This window comes from Magnolia sinica, chromosome 1 (assembly GCF_029962835.1).
Source record: "Magnolia sinica isolate HGM2019 chromosome 1, MsV1, whole genome shotgun sequence".
Classification (NCBI taxonomy): Eukaryota; Viridiplantae; Streptophyta; class Magnoliopsida; order Magnoliales; family Magnoliaceae; genus Magnolia; species Magnolia sinica.
The window spans coordinates 140,266,830-140,278,978 of NC_080573.1; the positions used below are offsets into that span (position 1 = coordinate 140,266,830).

The 12,149-nt window shown below is 41.8% G+C and overlaps 2 protein-coding genes across 3 annotated transcripts in view; both read left to right on the forward strand.

Annotated features, from left to right (window-relative positions):
* Window positions 1-5,729: 5,729 nt before the first annotated feature.
* LOC131221705 (FCS-Like Zinc finger 3-like) lies at window positions 5,730-8,661 on the forward strand. The gene is made up of 2 exons (XM_058217038.1): window positions 5,730-6,111; window positions 8,442-8,661. Exons 1-2 carry the CDS (start codon window positions 5,942-5,944, stop codon window positions 8,626-8,628), a joined length of 357 nt encoding a protein of 118 aa, XP_058073021.1. The 5' UTR covers window positions 5,730-5,941; the 3' UTR covers window positions 8,629-8,661.
* Window positions 8,662-11,250: 2,589 nt separating this feature from the next.
* The window catches only part of LOC131221222 (ATP synthase subunit O, mitochondrial-like), a 30,595-nt gene continuing 29,696 nt past the window's right edge, over window positions 11,251-12,149 (forward strand). The window contains exon 1 of one of the 2 annotated variants that reach the window (XM_058216414.1): window positions 11,251-11,537. In XM_058216414.1, coding sequence (XP_058072397.1) covers window positions 11,409-11,537 — 129 coding nt within the window. In that variant the 5' untranslated portion in view covers window positions 11,251-11,408. The remainder of the gene's footprint in view (window positions 11,538-12,149) is intronic. The other variant, XM_058216419.1, reaches the window with a different exon arrangement.

Consider the following 12,149-nt stretch of genomic DNA (forward strand, 5'->3'; position numbering starts at 1 on the left):
GCTGGAAGTTGCAGTACCATCCCATCTTTCTTGTGCATGACATCTAAGACCATGCAAAGTAGTGTCTCATTGTTAAGATCATCTGTATCAAAAATTAGGCTGATCCATTTGTTAGGTGGGTCATACTTGCATGTTGAGTGGTTATCTGTTGATTGAAACAGTGTGGTCACTTGATTAGCAGATTGGATTTTTATTTTTATTTTCTGTGGGCGAGGTGATCTTCACATTGGTGCTACGGATGCCCTACCCAAATGGTGTTTTGGTAGGAAGATTCAGGCATGGATCTTCAAAGGTGGGTCATTGATGTAGAGTGGGTTGCGGACAGTTTCATGGCTAAGAGGGATAGGAAAAGGCCCGATCGACGATAGAAGTGATCCGGACCGTCGGACCTTAGATCGGGCGCATCTCACAATCCAGAATGAGTAATCAGGCGTAAAATATATGATTTTGTGGTAGAATGAGCTACTTTAGCCAACCAACCTTGCTACGCCAGGTTGCGCAAGCCAGATTTGTGAAATACCTCCGAATCGACGGTCATTTCTCTATTTTAATTTCGTTTTTACTATAAATAGTAAGTTTTAGTTTGATTATAAATCTTCATACGTTGGGCTTTAGGAGTTGTGTCCAACATGAAAAGTACTTAGAATAATTATGAGAACAGCCTGGTGAAGCCAAATAGGACACTATTTACAGTAAGTTGTGAATTCTAGGAGTTTTAATTGTAGTTTGCTTCTGATTTTGCTCTCATTGCTTGGTACCCCTATATAAAGGGTTTTGAACTCGTTTATTTCATTCATTAATCAATTTCGAATTTTATAAAATTTATTTTCTATTTTACTTGCTTTCTTTCTCGTGGATTCGAGAAGCCTCTGTGAGGAGTCTAGAGAAATTCCGTAGATTCGGAATAGTTATATATCCTCTTGAGGGAGATGGTGCTCGACCTCATCATGTTTATCCTTGCATCAGTCATGGTTAGCAAATCCACATACAACAAAACAAATGGTAGAGGGTATGTTTGTGTTTAATTTTAGTCTACATTGATAAGATAAAAAATACGATAAAAAATGAAACCTGAAAAATATGGAGGATGAAAAGTTTAGGTTTAATATGTAGGCCTTCTATTTGGTAGGTCTCACATGATCATTGGGCTAGATCGTATGATTGGATTACTTTTATGAGTGTACCGGTGTGCTTCACTGTATACATGATTAGTAAAGATAGGTTCGAGAATAGACACGGAGCTCTTTCATAGTATAGAGACTCTTAGGTTTAATTTATTTCCGCCCTCACACACACACACACACACACATATCTGTTCTTGGTCCCTTTATTAACATATATGAAACCATAGTCTTATTAAAATGGTATTTTTAAGCATGTAAAGTGAAAAAGAACATTAATTACTTTCAAAGGTGTCGATCTTCGTTGTTGATGTACAGACGTCCGTTAGCCTGCAAATTAAGTATAACATAATGCTCTTTATACTCATAGATGAAAGAAAAACTATATATATATAAAGGTCCTATGCGGTCGAGCTCATGGGAACTTCCCATGAGGTTGAGTTATGTGGGCCTCACAGTAATGCGTGTTGAACATCAACACCGTGCATTTGATGCGTCCCCTTTAAATAATGAGATATTCCAAAAATCAGCCGTATACTGAACTTAGGTGGGCCATACCATCTAAAATCACGTGAAGTCATGCCTAAAATATATAAAAGCACTTGGTGGGGCTCACCCAAAATTTGGATGCATCTGAAACTTGGTCTGACCCCTCATACAAGTGGGGCACACATAATGGTTTGGCTGAATTTGTGAACCATAGCTCAGTGGGTATAAAAAATGATTATGAATGTTTTAATGGGAGGGTAACCCCTCTCAACTTTTGTACTTGGAGTGGCCTACAAAAGTCATCAGTTGACTCGAATTTTTAGCCCAAGCCAACCATAGAATGGTGACATGCATTACGATGGGGCCCTTGTAGCTCGACCTCATGGGAAATCCCATGAGCTCAATGGCATAGAACCTTTTTCATACACACACACGCACGTGGAAAAGGTTCTATGCCAGCTCGTGGGACTTCCCATGAGGTCGAGTTGTGTGGGCCCCACCGTGATGCGTGTTGAACATCTACTCCATCAGTCAGATGCACCATTCCATGGTGGGCCCAGGTCTTAAAAATCAAGTCAATCCGTAACTTTTGTGGGCCACACCAGTTACAAAAGTTAAGAAGGGTTACCCTCCATTAAAACATTCATAATCATTTTTTGGGCTCGCTGAGAATTGGTTCTCAAATCCAGCCCATCCATTATGTGTGTCCCACTTGGATGAGGGGTCAGACCAAGTTTCAGATGCATCCAAATTTCAGGTGGGCACCACAAAGTGCTTTTATATGTTTTGGGCTTGTCTTCACATGATTTTAAATGGTATGGCCCACTGAGTTCCGTATACGGCTGATTTTTGGGATATCCCATAATTTAAAGGGGACCCAGCAATTTCACAATGTTGATGTTTGACATACATCATGGTGGGGCCCACACAGCTCGACCTCATGGGAAGTTCCCATGAGATCTACCGCATAGATAGAGGTGGGCATCGGACCGAGTCGGATCGGATTAGGTCTAACTCGACTCTACTCGAATTTTTTAGAGCCAAACCTGAACTCGATCTAATCCGGGACCGAGTCCCGATAATCTAACTCGAACAGATTCGAAATCCTGTTGGCCTTAACCGATCCGAGTACAACCCGGTCAGGAAAACCCAGTTGGATCGGATTGGGCAAGGCCAGGATTGTTCAGTTTTTTTTAATGGCATGAAAATCATTATTATTAATGTTTTATACGGTGCAATTTACTTAATCATTGAATATATTTAAACTTTATTATCAACCCCTAAAATGATCTAAAAAAACTGATGAACGGTATAGATAAACCAAAAAAAATTCAAGATGGCCCACATAATGTACTCGGTAGGATAAAAACTAGAGCAATGTAGCTTCTTAAAGAAGCTTTACTCAGAGATATAGCTTCTTGAAGAAGCTTTATAATTGTTGTCTGTAGCTAGTACGGAAGTGGATTGCGTACCGAGTAACTCAGTACGCTAAGCGTACTAAGTAAACCCTGTTGGATCCATAGTGATTGATATATTTTATCCACTCCGTCCATCCATTTTACTGGATAATTTTAGGGCTCTGACTTAAAACCGAAGTATATTCAAACCTCAATTGGACCACACCACAGAAACCGTTTGAATTGAATACCTACCATTGAAAATTTCTTGGGGGCCATAGAAGTTTTGGATCAAGCTTGTATTTGTGCTTTCCCTTCATCGATGTTTGTGTGATCTCATGAACAGGTTGGATGAGAAATAAACATCACTGTGGGCCTTATAAAGGTTTCAACGGTGGAATTACTGCAACTGTTTCTTATGATATGGTACACTTGATCTTTGGGTATGCTTAAATTTTGGCCTCTACCACTAAAATAGGATGGAAAAATGGATGGACGGCGTGGATAGACCAGATACATTCACGTTGGGCCCAACCAAGTTTACTCGGTACGATAGGATCGTACTGAGTAACCCAGTACACAATTCGATTTCAGCTAGCACCAGCTAGCCTACAGCTGTTATTGGTACGTGTCGTGCGAAGACGGCACTGACGCTCCTCGATCTCCGAGTTGTGAGAACGGTTCAAAGGAGATCAAAGTTACATCTTACGTGGCCCCACAGTGATGTATTTATTATATCTACACCGTTCATCTAACAATAGAGATGATTTTAGAGCATTATCCAAAAAAATGAATCATAACCAAAGATCATGTGGACCACGCCATAAATAGCAATAGAGATAATGATTTTCACCGTTAAAAAATTTGTAGGGCCCACTATAACGTTTATTTTACATCCAATCTATCTATGAACAGGAAAAATAAATTTCATACGATCATAAGTAACCGAATGAAGAGAGGAAAAACAAATTTTATATTGATCAAAAATTTGTGACCCTAAAAAGGGTTTCAACGGCAGACGTTCAATCTCCCACTAGTTTTTTAGGTGTGGTCCAGTTGATGGTTAGATCCATCTTATTTTTTGTCTCAAGCCTTAAAATGAGCTCGCCAAATGGATGGACGGTTTGGATATAACACATACCTCGTGATCAGACCCGTTACACTAGCTAATCCGCTTTGTACATAGGCGCTTTCGTCAACTTCGGGTGTAACTATCAAGACAAATAGCTGTATGCACCTGCTACGACTCTCTCTCTCTCTCTCGTTTACAACCATACACCATATCTCGGTATATTTTTCTCTCCAACAGATAAAACCCATGAAGCTCCGTAACCCAACAACAACCAAAGAAAATTTTGATCCATCAAAGGACATCTAGCTAGTCTTTTTTTTACCTTCTTCTTCAATAAGAATAAAGAGGCAGAAATAGAGAGAGAGATAGATATAGAGAGATAAGGTCGGGGGGCTTGGGTGTACATTGGGCGGGTTTTTTTGGCGCCGAACGAAAAGCCTTGGCGGTTAAACTTTTATTTAGAGATATATTTACATCCGGGTCGGGTCGGACTATTTCGGTTCGAGTTTTCGGATCGGTTCTGTCCGGATACACCTCTATCCGAACCTGACCCGAAAAAGATCGGATTTAGATTAGCAAACTCGATCAGGGCCGATTTAGGCCATCGGTTCTGTTCAGAACGGTACCGAGTCGGGTCGGATCGGGTCGGATCCACCGGATCAGGTCCAACATGCCCACCTCTACGCATAGAACCTTTTTCCTATATATATATATACACACACACACACAGACACACGTACGTGTGTATATGACAGGCAATGATCCATGTCTTCACCTTACATACAAAAAAAAGTCTGGTGGGCCACACCAACTTGAACAATGTGAAATTGTGCTTAAAAACTCTGAGTTCATGCTTTGTGACCTGCTTGAGTTTCTGATCAGGCTAGAATCGGTAGACTCCTTTCAACCTATTTAGTTACATCTGATGGGTCGAAACTGATGAAAGATACACACCATGGTGGTCACACACAAACCTATGGTGGCCATCTCATCACCATTGTTTCCTGTGGTGTTGCCCAACTAAGTTGTGGAAATGGCTAGTATTTTGCCTCAGGTCTTAATATCAAGGAGGGCGCCTGATGGACGAAGTTGATTTCACATGTACTATATGGTGGACCAAAACGATATTGGGTGATTTTTAGCCGTGGGTAAAACAGGTGCTGTCGAGTCTTTGGGGTCCGGAAACGGGCTAGCTTGGGGCCAGGCTAGGCGAGAACAGCTCTCGAGCCACCCTACGTGCACGTAACTGCGGAGCACGCATTGGATGGGCGATGGGGCGCGTGGAGCAGACAATCGTATGCAGTGGATGATCTCAGCTGTCGTATGAATCAGCATCATATGGTCGGTACGAAAAATGGTCAAACCGTCCAAATTGAAAGAGGGAATCTCCATTGATCAGTCTCTTTATGAAAGCCACCGCTCTCTTTTTCTCTCCATATTGCTCTCTCTCTCGGGGTTTTCTTCTTTCTTGTGGGGTTTTCTTCTTCTCTGATCTCTCTCTCTCTCTCTCTCTCTCTCTCTCTCTCTCTCTCAGGGTTTTCTTCTACTTTGATCTCCTTCTCCCTCGGGCTCCCCCCTCTCTCTCGTAGGCTTTTCTTCTTCCTTGATCCATTTCTCTCTCTTGGGTCTCGGGGTTTTCTTCTTCTTTGATCTCTTTCTCTCTCTTGGGCTCGCCCCCTCTCTCGCTTGGGCTTTTCTTCTTCCTTGATCCATTCCTCTCTCTTGGGCTCTCTCTCGTGGGCTTTTCTTCTTCATTGATCCATTTCTCTCTCTTGGGCTCTCTCTTTCTCGTAGGATTTTCTTCTGTTATCTCCCCCCATCCCCTCTCTCTCTCGCTCGCTCGACGAGGGTCTGGAAGGAAGATGGATTTCATCTCAACGTCTTCCAATGCAAATGGCAGCAGCTGCGTTATCAGAGCCTTTTCTCCTTCAAAGCCTTCCACGTTCGAAGGCGATGACCGCCATCGTTTCTTGCATGCATGCAATCTCTGCAACAAACCCTTCTCAAAAGACAAAGACATCTTCATGTACAGGTCAGGTTTCCTTTCTTCCATCTCTGTAAAGATAAGACGACGAGGGTAGTTTAGTCTTTTCTCATCCTTTTCTTGTACGTTGTTTTACGAGCTTCGGTAAACCCACACGCGTGTGCATTAAATCCCATCATGTCCCAACATGAAACAATAAATCCAGGATCCAACCCATCTACCAGAAAGGAAAAACTATATATATATACATATATATATATATATATAATCTAGGACAAGAATCAGATTGATCCACTAGTTATCTGGGCCACAATTTTCAAAACAAAAGTGCGGCTCAGAAAAACTCGGCTGAAATTTTCTAACCCGTCTACGTGTTTCCAATATTAGGGACCTCATGATGAGTGTACCAGATCTATTTTTAAAAAAAAACATGCAGAAGGTCGTACCATCTCACGGATGGATAGGATCTCGTACCTATTTGCCGTTCTGGCACGTTAGTGGCGTGTTCACGGGGCGCGGATTAGCTACTGACAGATTGAGCAGTGAGACTAGCTAGCTGAAGTGAAGTCACCAAATTCATTGGACCCTAGCTAACTGAAGTGAAGTCACCAAATTCATTGGACCCCACCATGATGTATTTCTTGTATCCACACCTTCCATCCATTTGGAGAGATCATTTCAGGGAAATATCCAGACAATGAGTCAAATCCAAAGCTCAAGTGTATCCCAGCCCAGAAAACAGTGGGGCAGTGATGCCGGGCATTAAAAACTTTTAAAGTCCACGGAAGTTTTAGATCAAGTTGATATTTGTATTTTCACTTATTTCATATCTTTTTAACTTTTGAACAGGTTGGATTTCAAATAAATATTATGGTGGGCCTTAGGATAGTTCTGACGGTGGGAATCACTCTCCCAGCTGTTTTCTGTGGTGGGGTCCACTACAGATTTTTATCTCCCTCATTCTTTGCCTCATGACTTCAAATGATATTTCAAAATAGATGGACGGTGTGGATATAATACAGACATCATAGTGGGGCCCACAGAACTAAGTGACGTCACTGCGGTAGCCGACTCCCTATTCAACCTGTCAGTATCTAATCCGCGTCCGTGTTCTCGAGGTTTATTACACACGCGTGTGCGCTTAGCAAACCTCTCGTTTGAGAAGCAGAGGAGCGGAAGATATGTACACGCGCAGGACAGAATCTTGAGAAGTGATTACATGCAGGCAGCCCTTTTGTCTTCCGGAAATATGGGAGCGGATTCCTGTGAGCGCGGGCCGAGATACATACCGGTCCACAGGTGTATCTGTGACAAATCCACTCCGTCCATCTGTTTTGAAAGACCATAATAGTACAAGATTCTAAAAATCAGGAAGCTATAAAACTCAGGTGGGCTAAAGAAAATGAAACAGAATGAACGGAAATTTCTACCGTTGAAACCTCTATGGAGCTGAACATGATGTTTATATACTATCCAAACCGTTTAATAGGGTTTTTGCTACTCAGATAAACAGTATGCATAAATATCATCGTGATACAAAACTTCTGTCACCCCTAGGCGTTCAATCCCACTGTTTCGTGTGGAATGACCCACATGAGTTTTGGATCCGCCTTACTTTTAGATACCTGTCCTTTTTTAGTCTTACAAAACAGATGGACGGAGTGGATTTGTCACTGACATCTCTGTAGGCCCCACACAGCTCCTGACACAAGAATATCTCTGTGCCCTCGTCGCAGGCAATCCGCCTCCTGAAATATCTGACACGTGTGTAACATCAGATCCGTGCAAAGTGGGATAGGCATGATGTCACCCAGTGAGAAAGTTGAGGCAGATCCACCCAAAATCCATGGATGCTGATGGTACGACTGAGTGTACTTGTCCACCATGTGGTGTGGCCCACCTAAGGATCAGATATCGCAATCAAGTGATTCTTTGCTGTGAAAGGAACAGATGGATGTGAAAGTTTACATCCAGCTGCCGTATTTTGATAATTTCTCTAGAATATTTTTCTCCAAATTAACGAAACGAGGTTTCATATATACTGACCCGGCCCGGGTGGGTTGCCGGTTTGGTCCAACCCTCCGGTCCGGTCCGTATTTTTTAAACACTGGAAAACATAGGCGAGCCCATACTGAACAGTCCAAATTCCATGATCGGACGGTTATCGTCACCTGAGTTGTTTTTGAGCCATTGGATTGGCCATAAACGAAAAATCTCACTGATCGAACGGATGCTAATAATTAGATTGATGGCTAGCAATGGTTCCCAATTAACGACCAGAAGCTCTCCAATAAGAACGAGCCATTGAGAACAATCACAGGCACAGCTACTCTCTATTTCCAATTCTTCTTGTTAAGGGCATCTTGGTAATTTTCCAGGGATAGAGCTTTCTGCAGTGTGGAGTGCCGGCAAGTGCGGATGGATACGGACGGGGCCGAGGAGGAGGAGTGGAACTCGGGCAAGGCGAGGAAGGGCAAAACCGACCGAGCGAAATATTGCCTATTCCACGGTGCGGTTGGTATTTTCTGCAGGTGTGCGCGACAGTTAGCTGTACTGTTAGTTTGATCTGGGCTCTTGAGTTTTGGGTTTGTTGCTGTAAATTTGTAAATATTCACATTATTAAGGAGTTACTCGTCTTTTGTCCTCTTTCCACTCTCTTTTTAAACCCAAACCTTAACTCGTCGTTCCAGGCGTTGGTTCCTGTCCTTGATGGGTCATCCTCAAGAAACAAGATTTGATTGTATGATCAACCCATGTTTCACGGTGATGAGCCACAATTGACTGATGAAGAGAAGGAACAAAAGCTGAAACTAAAACAAAAGCATGTGTCCGGTTTGAATGGGAAAAGATCCAATGGTAACACGAACATGATGATTACCTAGCAATTATCAACCACCAACAGATGTTTGGAACAAGGGCCGAGTTTGGATTAGAAAGTTAGGACCGCCGTTGGAATCTGGTTAATCGAGTATTTTTGGTCATCATGTGACCTAAATAATGAGTTGTTTGATAAGTAGCTAATAATGGGTCCACTTGAGCTTGGGATCTATCTCATTTTTGAAGTCATACCTTAAAATGATCTAGTAAGATGAAAAGGCGACATGGATGATACCATGCATCATATAGGGGGCCATGGAGCTTGTACTTGAGACACTATTACATGGCAGAATGATCCCTATATTAGAGATGGAATTCTTCTATACCCGAAGCAATGAGCAAATATCATAATGATGGTTTTACCATTCTATACAAAAAATTCGGCAAAATAAATAGGCCTTAAGCGCATATGGCACAGGTAACGTTCTTAAAAATTATATATAGCTACATACAACACATGTGGAAACACGTGCACATAACATCATGTTTTCACGTGGTCCTAATTAAGAATGAACTTTAATCACCTTTATTTCACTTATGTGCATAATGTAGCTTTATTTGCATCAAAGATTCCTTTTTATTTTGTACCATGACATCCATTTTAGGGGTGAAAAGGGTTTTGTTTGGTCCGGTTCGAGGTGAAACCCGAACCAAACCATTTCTTACAGTTCTAGGATTTTTGGAATTAGAACCGAACAGTTAGCACCCTAGAACCAAACTGTGAAAACCGACTCGATTCCGGATTGATTTCATGGTTCTGGACTTTTTATAATCTAGCCCAATTGCATGTTCTATTTTATAATTTAGTCCATGTCCATTCACGTTGTGATCTATTTGATGAATGATTTATATATTGTATATAGTGTGAAAAAATATATTTATGAAAACAATCAAAAGGTGAATTGTAAACCATAAATCACGAGTCAAATATATAACTAAAATATATTGTAAACTCATGGTTCTAGATTCGGTTCCACGGATCGGATCCATGGTTCGGATCACGGTTTAGTTCGGTTCTACATATCCCCAAATTGAAACCAAACCGAACTAAACGATTCTTTAATTTTTGGAACTGGAACTGGAACGATGTACTCTAGAACAGGACCAAATTGGACCGTTTGGTTGGTTCTGATCTGATTCCACGGTTCTATCGGTTCGATGTGCACCCCTAATCCATTTGTCTACAACTATGTATTAACATTACAAGATTAATATGATTTAGGACCATGGGCCATTAACTGTTAACCAATCAAACCAACCATGCAGGCATAATCCACATGTGTCCCATGTGTAGAAATGAAATGGAAGAGTGGTATGTACGGGTCCCAGTTGGTCACCATTAAAGGGTTAATGGGATTTGCATATGGAGAGATCAAGGGGTCAATCGAGCACGGCGGTACATGATTCGGCTCATTCGACAGGCCGGCTCAATTGCGACCATTTCATGACATAGGAAAGCTGGGTGCTTCACATGTACATGATAAAAATGGACAGTTTGGAAACGTATGATCAGCAGTCCATATTCAACTTTCTTGTATGGTTCACCCAATAATTAACCATCTAGATGAACCGTTAGGAAGGAAGCATTTGATAAATTGAACATGAGACCTTCTCTATTAAAATAGAGTGACAGGTGTGGTAGTCCGGTTGGATTTGGCATGGGTCTCTCACGGCCCACCCAGCCAGGCTGTTAAGAAAGCCAGCAGAAAGGGCCTGGTATATGGCATGGATTGAACTCTTACAGTTGAAAACTTCCTAAGGCTGGCCGTGAAGTGTGAACTTACGGTTGAAAGCTTCGTAAGGCTGGCCGTGAGGTCTTGGTATCGATTCCCAGTGGGGGTGGCTAGCAGTGAAGTGTGAACTAACGAAGGGTGCACTCAAAAAGGACAAAAAAAAAAAGAAGAAAAAGAAGCTGGCCGTGATGTTTATTTGCCATCCAACCTTTGCATACGGTCACGTGGGCATGTAGGAAGGGAAAAAATTAAATATTAGCTTGATCCAGATCTTCCGTGGTGTGGTCAACGGTAAGCTTTCAATCTCCACTGCTTACCGTGGTGTGGCCCACTTGAGCCTACAACATATCTCGGTTATTTAGAATCATATGTTAAAATGGTATTTCAAAATGAATAGACGGAGTGGATAAAACATATAAATTACGGTGGGCCCACGGAGCCGCTGACAGGACCGTCCGTCGCTTGCTAGGTCCTGGTTGACCGTAGTTTCCAGTCCACAGGTAACTATTTGAAAACCTTTTAAAGAAGTTATCAGAACGTAAATTCGACACTAATTAGTTATTATTATTATTTATTATTTATTTTTTTGGTAAAAATAACTTCGAGGGCACAGGCAAGGTAAACCTGCAGATCCCAGCGTTCCATCCCGATTGCGCGTTCATCATCTCCTTGGGCCTAAGCTCTCTCCCTTTCTGTCACCAGCGAAAAATATAGGGGTTTGCCTTTTCTTCTTAAATGGCTTTGGCGGGGCGTCATCGACCTAATTTAGCTCTCATCCAAAGGATCCTGAGAACCGAGCACGTTTTCACGCAGAGATCTGCTACTCAAAGGAGCTCCGCCAGTCCTAATTTCGCCACAACCGAGGTAAAAAGGAAAAAAATAGGGTCTCTTTCATCATTTTCATCTATTCCTTTGTGACTATCAGATCGTATTTGTGTTATGAAATCCCCAATTGCGTTGGAAGATTGAACTGATTTAAGCCGATTCATGTGGTAAATGAATCAATGTGAGCCGTTTATAGTAAAACTGATATTGCTTTTGTTTTTTTAAAGTCTTTAAGAGGTGTTATACCGGCGGAAGTGTACTATTTAGGCTGGGTGAAATGGCTTTTATTATTATTATTATTATTATTATTATTTTTTGGGGTTAACCCCTGATCTTGGCCATTTATCTTCTGGCCCCACCGTGCATGGGTTCAGTTTAAAAAAATGTTAGTCATATGATTGGTTGATCAGCCATTGGCTAACTGTTGATCTGTAGGAATCAATCCAACCATTGAGATTGCTCAATTGCTGGTGCTTTTGGGGAATGAAATATCCATGATGCGCTAGTCCGTGTGAATTGCCTGGATGTCTGAGAAATGGGCCTTTTGTACTGCTGTTCTGTAGAACTGAATGCACTGCTTGTTTCGAATCAGCATCGTGTAATGCCTTATTATAGAATGCTGCCAGCATCGTATAATGCCTCCCCAAAGCA